We start from the raw sequence: 12,602 nt of genomic DNA, 5'->3' as shown, positions 1-12,602 counted from the left end.
AGGCTGTTCAGGTGTTATGCTGTTTGCTGCTCATCAGTATCTAAGGGTTGGAAATGAAGCCTTAAAAACTTGAATTTAGTAAGAAAGGTATTTAATTAAATGTTGCTTTCTAAGGGACTACAAATGCATCAAAATAGGTATCTAAAATGGTAAGGGGTTAACCCATTTATGCCTAGCGTCTAGAAAAGAGGCCTTGGCAAACAGCGTAGACCCAGATGAGATGCTGCATGATGCGGCGTCTCATCAGGGTCTGCGCTGTTTGCTAAAAGGAATTTCTGTAAGAAATATTCTAAATATATAAATAAATATACTAGACCCCTAATTTTGGAAATAAATTGGTCCAATTTAGAAGGATGGGAGAGTCCACTAGGCATAAATGGGTTAAACAAACATCATTTCCATGTTCCCACAGTGCCTGAACCCTAAGGATGTGTATGAGCTGTCTGGTCTGTCCAGGAACAACACCGGGGCTGAGGTGGCCACGCTGAGCACCATCCTGCTGCACACCCTGGAGAACAGCGAATGTGCGACCCATGAAAAACACCAGCGCCCCTCACAGGCTGAAGGTGGGTACTCAGGGCCAATGGACCTGTCTTATCTATTGAAGAAATTCAAATTATGATTTAATTTTAAGCTCACAAGAAATTAATGTCATGAGCTTACAAAGTGTGTGCAAGAGTTATCTTTGTCTACATCTGGAAATTTACAAATGGTGTCGTTAAATTAGTGAGGTTGCACAGCACATGCAAACAAGAATGTAATTTTGTTTCAAGTGTTCTAATTAAAATTTTTGCCTACAAGGAGGGAACATGAAAGTTGGTATATTAAAGAAATAACATCGCAATCAATACATATTTCGGAAAAACGCCTTGGTACATGATTAAGATGTTGATGACTTCTTAAATTCCTGTCTTATTGTCCCTTACATAAAAAACATCACTGGAGACTTATGTGAGATATTGCTGAGATAATTTTTTAAGTTTCAAGATTGCTTTGTGTTTACTATAAAACTTACCCTAAGACTTATTTTTCGCTTTATTTGTAAAATATGAACAAATATTAGAAACTCTTTTCAGTTTGTTTGTCTGAAAAACATTCTGGTTGCTATAGTTACATAAATGAATGAGCGCTTTAATCCTGATCCTGTGACAGCTTTGACAACTTTTGTTGTGAGTTGTTGTCAAGATAAGTTGTTAAGAAGCGTTTTGTTCATATATTTTCTTTTTGAAGAAAGTTGTTTTGAATACGATTTGTACATCGAATTGTCTTTTGAAAATTGAATAAATTTGATGTAACGACTCCTTGATGTAGTTTAACTTTTTCTGTGAGAGGTTTGGGGAAAGCCAGACTGCAACGCCAAATATAGAAACACCATTTATTTATAAAGAAGGAATGCAGTACAGATGGAGGTCTGCATTGCCTTTTTATACTAGTTTGGTGTTATTGTTGCATAATTGGCGTTACCAGGTGGTTATAGAAAACCAATACAGAAAACATTTGTTGTCAAATCACAATAAACAACACTATTATAAAGGAATCTTGATAAAGAAGTGATACATATGCATCATTAAAATGTTTGTTGATTGGCATGGAATGTTGTACCAATACAATGACAAAAGCTATAAAGGCAAACTTGTTAAAAACAACTGATAATCTGATGCAATATAACAGTTTTATATGTTCAGGTAAATCCTTAGTAAAAACGTCTTTGTACATGGATCCAACATCAGGCTGTGAATTTGTTAAGTTATTCAATAAGCTTTTATAAGAATTATTGATACAATTGGAAAGCTTTACATTAGTAATACACAATGGAACAAAGGGAAAACTCCCTGTGAAACAGCACAAAAAGTACTTAAGCCAGGTGGATGGAACTTGATAGCAGGGTTGTCATTATGATTGTAAACAAAGGATTATTTTGGAAAAGTAACCGATTCGGCCGGGGTTCAAGGGGGCCGCCTAGGCCCTCTTGTAGTTCCAGGGCAAGGCCCTGGTACGGAGGTCAGGTGGGCGAAGCCCCCCAACCGAAAACGAATTCTAGACATTTAAGGGACAAAATACTGCTATTCTCAGAGCATAAAAAATTAAAATGAGGTCTCAAAAGAACAGAAAATTTTAAGATTTTCACATTTTTAGTATACAGTACAATGTAAAAACATATTATATTGATAGATCTTTGCATGTTCCAATTCTATCCATTACCCGATTCTATCCATTACCCGATAATCCAGTATTATTACGATTTCTTTTTTTCAAAACCAAATTACGCCCAATTTTGACGATGAATGTGGTCCGCCATTTAACGCAAGTGCATATACAAATTGAATTGTGGGATTGGGGAATTCCCATTGAACATGCGTGAATCACGTGACCTGATTCGAGAGCATTGAGAACCGTTTATATTAAGTAATTACGACAAATCAACCACTCAATCTAAACTGTTACATGTACAGTACCTCCTTTCAGAAAAGTTTGCGAAAGTGAAAGTAAATTTCTGAGAATACAAACGCGCCTTTCTTCAAATTGTACCGAGTACTTTTCATTCCGGATCGTGAAGTTGTCAGGTCATTCATGCATGTAGACCTATATGCATGCATAGTTTGGCAATCTCAAAACACGTTATTTACCTACTTATTACATTATGTGTTAAGACCATTTGTATAACAAAATGCATTATTTAATTGAAGTATTTTCAAATGTGTTATCCGAAATCATTTTCAGATTTCATTATTCATGGAAAACTAAGAAAATTCTAGCAACAGAGACACATTTCTCGTGTTTTTCATGTACAGATGAAAATCATGCCAAAGTTAGACTTCATGTATAACATCACGTCATTCTTCCTCGGGGAAAGCTTGGACTTTTATATTGAGTTGCTGAATAACAACTTCGTAGCGCAGAGGTCGCTTATATCTTTTATTTTGGTAGAAAATCGAAGAGCATTTTTTAATATGTGGAAACCTTTTCTCTAACTAAAAAAAGTAGTTAATTACGCTCTACAGTGCAACATTCATTGAGATAAGGTCAGTAATAATCTGTGAAATGTACAACTATTTGATACAATTTCACGTGGGGTCTGCGTGTATTCGGCTGCCTGAGCGCTGATTGGTTAACGTGCTTACCAAGAAGAATTTGATTGACAGCTGGAAAAATCAATATTGGCCACTGGCTGAGAAATTCATTGAAAACAGTAGCTCTTAGGCGGAGTTAATGGACTGACTGAATGACTGGGCGTCGCTCTACTATAGTACGGTTATTCCTCGTCAATAATTGTCGGTATGCATGATCAAAACTTACGATCACAATTTTAAAGATTCAGGAAAAACAACCGATTTTCTGGTGATTTTAACCAATGAATTTGATCAGCAATCGGTTAATAATGACAACCCTGTGGTAAGATGATAGATAGCCATACAATGTATGGGGAATATGCTTTATTATGCCCCCCTTCGAAGAAGAGGGGGTATATTGTTTTGCACATGTCGGTCGGTCTGTCGGTCCGTCCGTCCACCAGATGGTTTCCGGATGATAACTCAAGAACGCTTAGGCCTAGGATCATGAAACTTCATAGGTACATTGATCATGACTGTCAGATGACCTCTATTGATTTTCAGGTCACTAGGTCAAAGGTCAAGGTAACAGTTACTCGAAATAGTAAAATGGTTTCCGGATGATAACTCAAGAATGCTTAGGCCTAGGATCATGAAACTTCATAGGTACATTGGTCATGACTGGCAGATGACCCTTATTGATTTTCAGGTCACTAGGTCAAAGGTCAAGGTCACAGTGACTCGAAATAGTAAAATGGTTTCCGGATGATATATCAAGAATGTTTAGGCCTAGGATCATGAAACTTCATAGGTACATTGATCCTGACTGGCAGATGACCCCTATTGATTTTTAGGTCACTAGGTCAAAGGTCAAGGTCACAGTGACTCGAAACAGTAAATTTTGTTTCCCGATGATAACTCAAGAATGCTTACACCTAGGATCATGACAATTCATAGGTACATTGATCATGACTGGCAGATGACCCCTATTGATTTTCAGGTCACTAGGTCAAAGGTCAAGGACACAGTGGCTGGAAACAGTAAAATGGATTCCGGATGATAACTCATGAATGCTTACGCCTAGGAAAATGAAACTTCATAGGTACATTGATCATGACTTGCAGATGACCCCTATTGATTTTCAGGTCACTAGGTCAAGGTCACAGTGACTCGAAACAGTCAAATGGTTTCCAGATGATTACTCAAGAATGCTTATGCCGAGGATCATGAAACTTCATAGGCACATTGATCATGACTGGCAGATGAACCCTATTGATTTTCAGGTTACTAGGTCAAAGGTCAAGTTCACATTGACTCGAAATAGAAAAATGGTTTCCAGATGATAACTCAAGAATGCTAACACCTAGGATCATGAAAATTCATAGGTACATTGATCATGACTGGCAGATGACCCATATTGATTTTCAGGTCACTAGGTCAAAGGTCAAGGTCACAGTGACAAAAAACATATTTACACAATGGCTGCCACTACAACTGACAGCCCATATGGGGGTCATGCATGTTTTACAAACAGCCCTTGTTTTCATTGGATATAAATGATGGATGTTAATGTTTCAGAAATACTTAATAACTTAAATCTGAATCCTTCCATAAGTAAGCAAATTTAAAGCCAAGTTGTTGAAAGTTATGGAGATCCTGTTCTTACTTGGACAGCATTAACATTTTGTGAATGCTGTTCTTATTCCAATGTTGGCATATCCAAACTACGGATTATTTTGAACAACAGCTTCAATTTTTAGCCTGGGGATTTGGCATCCTGTGCACAACGGTGATCAACATTTGTTCACTGGGCGGAGTTATTGCCCTTCCGTTCATCCATGGTGACATGTACAAAAAGGTGCTTATATACATGGTGGGTCTAGCCGTTGGGACCTTGGCAGGCAGCAGCCTTCTGTTCCTCATACCTGAGGTAAGGGAACTCTCTCAATTTCCTTGAAGAGGATTATACAGCCATATAAAGTACAGCTTTTTTAGTCAAGTCTGTTAAGAGAAGATAACATGTATTTTGAAAGTGGCACAACTACTCATGAAAATGTAGATCTTCTGTGATCTTAAGTTTACAGTTTCTATGATGGTGAGAAAAAGTTACATAGAAATATTTTCCATGTCCCCATGTACTGTGCAATCATACATGCACCTGTCAGACCATCCATCCGCCTTTACATACATATGTCTCTATGTTACATTAAAGCTGTTGTTTTCAAAGTCTCTTAAATTACTGGGTGGCTCTTCTGTGCTTTCACAGCTGCATGATCATAATATGTAGATGAAGGTAAAAACAATTGTTTATGCCCCCGGTAGGGTTGCATATAGCAGTTGAACTGTCTGTCAGTCAGTATGTCAGTCAGTATATCAGTCTGACGTCTGTCCGAAAAAAACTTGAACATTGGCCATAACTTTTTCAATATTCAAGATAGCAACTTGATATTTGGCATGCATGTGCATCTCATGAAGCTGCACATTTTGAGTGGTGGAAGTTCAAGGTCAAGGTCATCCTTCAAGGTCAAAGGTCTTCTTTTTTTTTTTTTTTCAAAGTAGCGTTGTCATGAAGCTGCACATTTTGAGTGGTGAAAGTTCAGGGTCAAGGTCATCCTTCAAGGTCAAAGGTCAAAAAAGATAATCTAAAGCGGCGCAATAGGGAGCATTGTGTTTCTGACGAACACATCTCTTGTTGGCACAATTATTACCATTTGTTCTCCCACTGTAGAATATATACTGTACAATCATAATAATTGTCAGCATGAACTTTGATGGCATTTCAAAAAATTGAAAATGTGGTTGACATGTTACTTCATTGATTTTTTATATAGGAATAAATGGAATTTGCGTTGATGTTGATGATTTTGCTATAATCAGGCTGGGGGAATCGCTACATAAGGTGGACACTGTTTTTCAAATGTCAATTAACCCTTTGCCCATCAGAAGCAAATGTGAAAATGGCTTTTGCAACCAGCATAAAACCAGAACAGCCTGCAAGTTACTCGCAGTCTGTTCACGTTTAATGCTGTTTGCTGCTCAACAGTATCTAAGGTTTGGAGTTGAAGCCTTAAAATCTAGTAAGAAAGGTCTTAAATTCATTTTTATTTTGGAAGGGACTACACAAATTTTGCAAACACGTATCTAAGTTGTAAAGGGTTAACTATTTCATTGTTAAGACAAAACAATCAATATGTTTCATGTGTGTCTCATCTAAGAAAAGAAACACTTCAATCAAATGTCATTTATTATATCTTCTTTTTGCTGCAAGTTGGTATATGAAAATACTACATGCCTGTGAAATGCAAAACATGGTCTGAGCATGAAGGATGTCAACAATCAGAGCCAATTCTGACTAATCTACTTATCTCTTTCAGTGCTGGGACCGAATTTTGAAGGCCTTTGCAAAAAGTTTGGATCCAGATGAGACGCCACAGAACGTGGTGTCTCATCAGGATCCAAACTGTTTGCTATTCTGATAGTATTCTTTTAAAAAAATCGAAAAAAATGCTAATTTTAGAAATTCAGCAGACAACATTTTAGCAGATGACAAATTTCCCAGCATGCAAAGGGTTAAACAAAGTTAACTATATCCAATAGACAAGTGCATGGTTTGTGCACTGTAAGATGTAAAGCTAGTGAAATAAACAACACACAGGACTAGTGTGAAGTTTATTTTATGTAAATGTCTCGTCTGCAGTTTTTCGGGCTAAAGAAAATTAAACATGGGATGTAATTGTTCATTAGGATCTTGAATTTATAGATGAATCTAACAATGAAAACAACATAAATAAATGTCCAATGAATAGTTGTGGTAATAATTATTTAAGAATTGAATAGCATTTTTCTGCATTTCATCGGTGTATGAACTGTCAGGAAAATTATGCCTAATTTGCATGAATGCCGACGGCTTTTATGCATTAATTAGGTGTATTTTTCCTGACAGTTCATACACCAATGAAATGCAGAAACATGCTATTCAATTCTTATAATTACGACACAAACTGATCTTAAAGGGACTGTCAACCAAGAATAACGAAAAAATAAAAGTTCTAAAATACCGTATTTTTGTACAATTATTAGTTTATATTGATTAAAATATCATGACTGGTATATTACATTACTTGAATCAAGTTCATATTTTCAGTATATTTGGTAATAAAATTTTGCAATGTAAAATCGAAAGTACATCGCAAAAATATGTGACATAACGATATACACACTATAAATAAAGTAAGTAGATTGGTCATTTTATATATAAAAAATATACAATTCACTACGCATGCACAATTTGCATTACTGGGATTACCACGTGACGATGATGATCAATCTACTGGTGTTATTTATAGTTAACTGGTAGTTACCTGGAAGACATACCCAGTAAAATTTATTAATGAATATACTGAAAATATTAAAACTTAACAGCTTTTTTCAAGTAATGTAATATATTAGTCATGATATTTTAATAAATATAAACTAATGATTGTAAAAAAATACTGTATTTTACAACTTTTCTTCGTTGTCGTGGTTGACAGTCCCTTGAAAGCTGAAATTCTATTGTGGTAAGGGTCATAAAACTCTTTTTTAATCTAGCTTATGAATCTATTTTCAGTTTCGGTTTCATCTCTGTCAAACGGGTATATCGTTGAAGTTCGCGCCAAAAATATAACGTCATTTCGATATTGACCAATACAAAAACACCGCCATTAAGTTTCGTGCAAAACATAACGTCATTTTGGGAACTTGTTTATGACCAGAAAGTAGCGCCTTGAATATTCATGATTAAATTTGCATTCAAAGTGGGTTCATCGTAAAATGTAAAACCGGTGAACAAATTATCCAATCAGAATGCAGCATTTATATGAAAGTGACAGAAGTTGTAATTATAATGATTTAAACTGTCCCAAAATGATAAGGTATCAACTTTTACTTAACTTCTTTGTGCATCTCGATCAAACTTTAACTTTTGAATGACCTTAAATTGTCTGTTTTTCTACTACATTAATACTATAGCTGTGCTCTGTGAAAAAGGGGTTTAATGACTGTGCCGTAAAATGTTGTCCAAGATTAGCCTTTGCAGTCAGCACATGCTAATCAGGGACGACACCTTTGCCTGCAGTCAGCACATGCTAATCAGGGACGACTGCAGTCAGCACATGCTAATCAGGGACGACACCCTTGCAGTCAGCACATGCTAATCAGGGACGACACCTTTGCCTGCAGTCAGCACATGCTAATCAGGGACGACTGCAGTCAGCACATGCTAATCAGGGATGACTGCAGTCAGCACATGCTAATCAGGGACGACTGCAGTCAGCACATGCTAATCAGGGACGACTGCAGTCAGCACATGCTAATCAGGGACGACTGCAGTCAGCACATGCTAATCAGGGATGTCTGCAGTCAGCACATGCTAATCAGGGACGACACCCTTGCCTGCAGTCAGCACATGCTAATCAGGGACGACACCCTTGCCTGCAGTCAGCACATGCTTATCAGGGACGACACCCTTGCCTGCAGTCAGCACATGCTAATCAGGGACGACACCTTTGCAGTCAGCACATGCTAATCAGGGACGACACCCTTGCCTGAACTGGATTTTTGTGAAAAAAAATACTTTCTTGAAATGAAAAATATCTTGAAAGGAGAAAGTGTTGTCCCTGATTAGCCTGTGTGGACTGGGACAACACTTTGCTTACATGCATTAAACCCCCTCTTCACACAATACGGCCGATGTATATTTAATACTTATATATGTCCGTATTCATTTCAGGCTTTGGAGCTTACAGAGCAAGAGCTAGACATCAACAGCCATGTGTGGAAGAGTATGGTCGTTATAGTTGGAATCTTTGCCTTCTTCAATATTGAGCGAATCCTAAAAATGATTACAGAATGGAGAGAGGTATTACTAAAAAGGAGGTTTCCTCTCCCCCCCAAAAATAAATAAAAATAAATAAATAATAATAATATAGGGCTCGTTAGGGGTGAGTTTTGCAATTCCCCATGGTAGAATAGAATATAGAATTTAACATATGAGGACCTTACTGGTGCAATTTGGGATCTACATAAACTTGTTTTACTTGATTGCAAAACATGATAAACATAATTTATTAGTCCCAAAATAATTCATATAGTTACTGATCTTCTATCATCCATATAGTCTAGTAGGAACGGAGGTCCACGGTGCATGATTGGAACCTTGTTTTAAAATATGCTGATGATGTTTTACATTGTCTTGGGTAAAAGAACATTTTTGTTCCCAAGAAAATTTTCATGCCCACGGGGTCTAAATCCAAGATGGCCACCAAGATGGCCAACCAAAAACATAGGAAATGACGTTTTTTCGCAAATGACACAAACAACATATATTTTCCATGATTTTGGTAAGCTTTATAATTTTAGCAATTAAGAACATATTATTCTTATTAAACAAATAAGTTTGTTGGTAAAAAAATAAACATTGTATGAAAAAAACAAACTATATCAATGAAAAAAAGGTTAAAAAAAACATGTGTTTTTGTCCTAAATAACATGTTTTAATTTGAATCTGAAAAACAGTTTAGATACAATTATTATCCTAACTACATTTATACACACCTATGGGACTAAGGACTATAAATATATAATATTATGTGTGAATATTATAATATAAATGTGATTTGTAAGACAAGAAAAGTGGGTGGGGTAAATGACAAATATAAAGAAAAAATGCCTAATGTGCATATTGATATATTTTGAGATATACCAGCCTTGTTAACTTGTTATGTTTATGTATTTTAATCTTTTTGATACTTTTAAGTGTATGCTCATTGTTATGCCCCCGTTAGGGTGGCGTATAGCAGTTGAACTGTCCCTCAGTCAGTCCGTGCGTCTGCCTGTCCGTCCGCCCGAAACTTTAACATTTGCATAACTTTTGCAATATTGAAGATAGCAACTTGATATTTTGCATGCCTGTGTATCTCATGGAGCTGCGAATTTTGAGTTGTGAAAGGTCAAGGTCATCCTTCAAGATTAAAGGTAACAAAAACAAGGGAATTAAGAAGCTTTAAAGGGAGATAAATTATATTTATCATTTGGCAGGTACAGATCTTTTTTTTTGAAGGGATATAATACTAATAATAAAAAGTGGCGCAGTAGGGGGCATTGTGTTTCTGACAAACACATTTCTTGTTTTTAGACATATTAAATTTCATGTTCTCTTTATTATAATTGTAAAAATAAAGATAAAAATCATTTATTAACAAAGGGTATAAAATTTCTCACAATGAGCTCTAATAGCAACAGGGGCTCCTACTGCATAATTCTAAGATTTTATTTGAAAATGCTGATGATAATCTACATTTTTTGGGGTAAAACATTATTTGTGCACCCACTAAACTTATTGATCACATGGTTTCTAAAGCCAAGATGGCTTCCAAGATTTCTGCCCATAAACCTATCAAATACTGTGCTTGCATGAATAGCGCAAACAACATCTAATTTTGACCGTTTTGGTTAGCTTTTTAGCTCATCTATTTTTTGAAAAAAAATTATGAGCTATTGTCATCACCTTGGCGTTGGCGTCCGGTTAAGTTTTGCGTTTAGGTCCACTTTCCTCAGAAAGTATCAATGCTATTGCATTCAAACTTGGTACACTTACTTACTATCATGAGGGGACTGGGCAGGCAAAGTAAGATAACTCTGGCGTGCATTTTGACTGAATTATGTGCCCTTTTCATACTTAGAAAATTGAAATTTTTGGTTAAGTTTTGCGTTTAGGTCCACTTTTTTCAGAAAGTATCAATGCTTTTGCATTCAAACTTGGTACACTTACTTACTATCAAGAGGGGACTGGGCAGGCAAAGTAAGATAACTCTGGCGTGCATTTTGACAGAATTATGTGCCCTTTTTATACTTAGAAAATTGAAAATTTTGGTTAAGTTTTTTGTTTAGGTCCATTTTATTCCTTAAGTATCAAAGCTATTGCTTTCATACTTGCAACACTTACTAACTATCATAAGGGGACTGTGCAGGCAAAGTAATGTAACTCTGACTGGCATTTTGACAGAATTATGTGCCCTTTTTATACTTAGAAAATTGAAAATTTGGTTATGTTTTGTGTTTAGGTCCACTTTATTCCTACAGTATCAAAGCTATTGCTTTCATACTTGCAACACTTATTAACAATCGTAAGGCAAAGTTATGTAACTCTGACTGGCATTTGGACGGAATTATGGGCCCTTTATACTTAGAAAATTGAAAGTTTGGTTAAGTTTTGTGTTTTGGTCCACTTTACCCCTTAAGTATCATAGATATTGCTTTCATACATGTTTTTTTGGAACACTCGCAAACTATCATAAGGGTACAGTAAAAGGACAAGTTGCATAACTCTGGATGTCATTTTTACGGAATTATGGCCCTTTTTTGACTTAGTAACTTTGAATATATGGTTAAATTTTGTGTTTCGATCCACTTTACTTCTTAAGTATCAAGGCTATTGCTTTCAAACTTCAAATACTTTCATGCTATCATGAGGTTACTGTACCTGGCAAGTTGAATTTTACCTTGACCTTTGAATGACCTTGACTCTCAAGGTCAAATTATTAAATTTTGCTAAAATTGCCAAAACTTCTTTATTTATGATTAGATTTGATTGATACTTTGACAAAACTACTCTTACCTGATAAACCACAATAGACTCCACCCAAACCATCACCTGTGCCCCCCCTTTCCCCCCCCCCCCCCCCCCCCGAATCCCCCCCTATTTTTTTTTTTTTTTTTTAATATCATCTCACAAATGACCACCACACCCTCACACTATACCCCCCCCCCCACCCCACACCCTCCCCATTTTTTTTTTTAAACGGTTAAAAAACAAAACTATTTATTTTGATTATTTTATGTTTGAAATACCGTCCAACCATCGCACTCAAGAATCCCCCCCACCCCCCCTCCCCCCACCTGAATCCCCATCCCCCCCCCCTCCTAAATTTTTTTTTTTTTTTTTTTTTTTTTTTGATCATCTCACAAATTACCACCACACCCTCACACTATACCCCCCCACCTCACACCCCCCCCCCCCCAATTTTTTTTTTGAAACAGTTAAAAAACACAAATATTTATTTTTATTATTTTATGTTTGAAATACCGTCCAACCATCGCACCCAAGAATCCCACCCCCCGATTTTTTTTTATTTTTTTTGGATTTTTGGAAGATAATGAAATAAATGTCCTCACCCCCACACAATGCACCCCTCTTCACTCCACCCCTCCCTCCTTTGTGATTGAAAATGAGACTCCCTTCACCTTTAAAAAGAAAATAGATGAGCGGTCTGCACGTGCAAGGCGGTGCTCTTGTTAATGTAAGGAATATTTAACATATTAAAAAAACTACAACAAGTAACTGTTTTTGATGAAATATATTACATGAATATATTTTATGAAAACATGATTAAATACACGTTAAATTGGTACACAAAATGGTTGTTTTTCCGTAGGACATTTTCAAGTATTACCAGAAAAGCTTTTTGGATGAAATTACCATGTCAACTGCATATATAAACCATAAATAGACTT

At 36.2% G+C, this 12,602-nt stretch overlaps 1 protein-coding gene across 2 annotated transcripts in view; it reads left to right on the top strand.

The window, feature by feature from the left end:
• Window positions 1-12,602, top strand: part of LOC127846093 (metal cation symporter ZIP8-like) — a 113,317-nt gene that overhangs the window by 64,321 nt on the left and 36,394 nt on the right. For both annotated transcript variants that reach the window (XM_052377279.1, XM_052377273.1), the window contains 3 exons: window positions 413-566; window positions 4,811-4,980; window positions 8,821-8,949. In XM_052377279.1, the coding sequence (XP_052233239.1) occupies window positions 413-566; window positions 4,811-4,980; window positions 8,821-8,949 (453 nt within the window). The remainder of the gene's footprint in view (window positions 1-412; window positions 567-4,810; window positions 4,981-8,820; window positions 8,950-12,602) is intronic.

Source organism: Dreissena polymorpha, chromosome 1, assembly GCF_020536995.1.
Source record: "Dreissena polymorpha isolate Duluth1 chromosome 1, UMN_Dpol_1.0, whole genome shotgun sequence".
NCBI classification, from domain to species: Eukaryota; Metazoa; Mollusca; class Bivalvia; order Myida; family Dreissenidae; genus Dreissena; species Dreissena polymorpha.
Note: the sequence above shows the minus strand (reverse complement) of the source record. Positions and strands in the feature narration are given on the sequence as shown.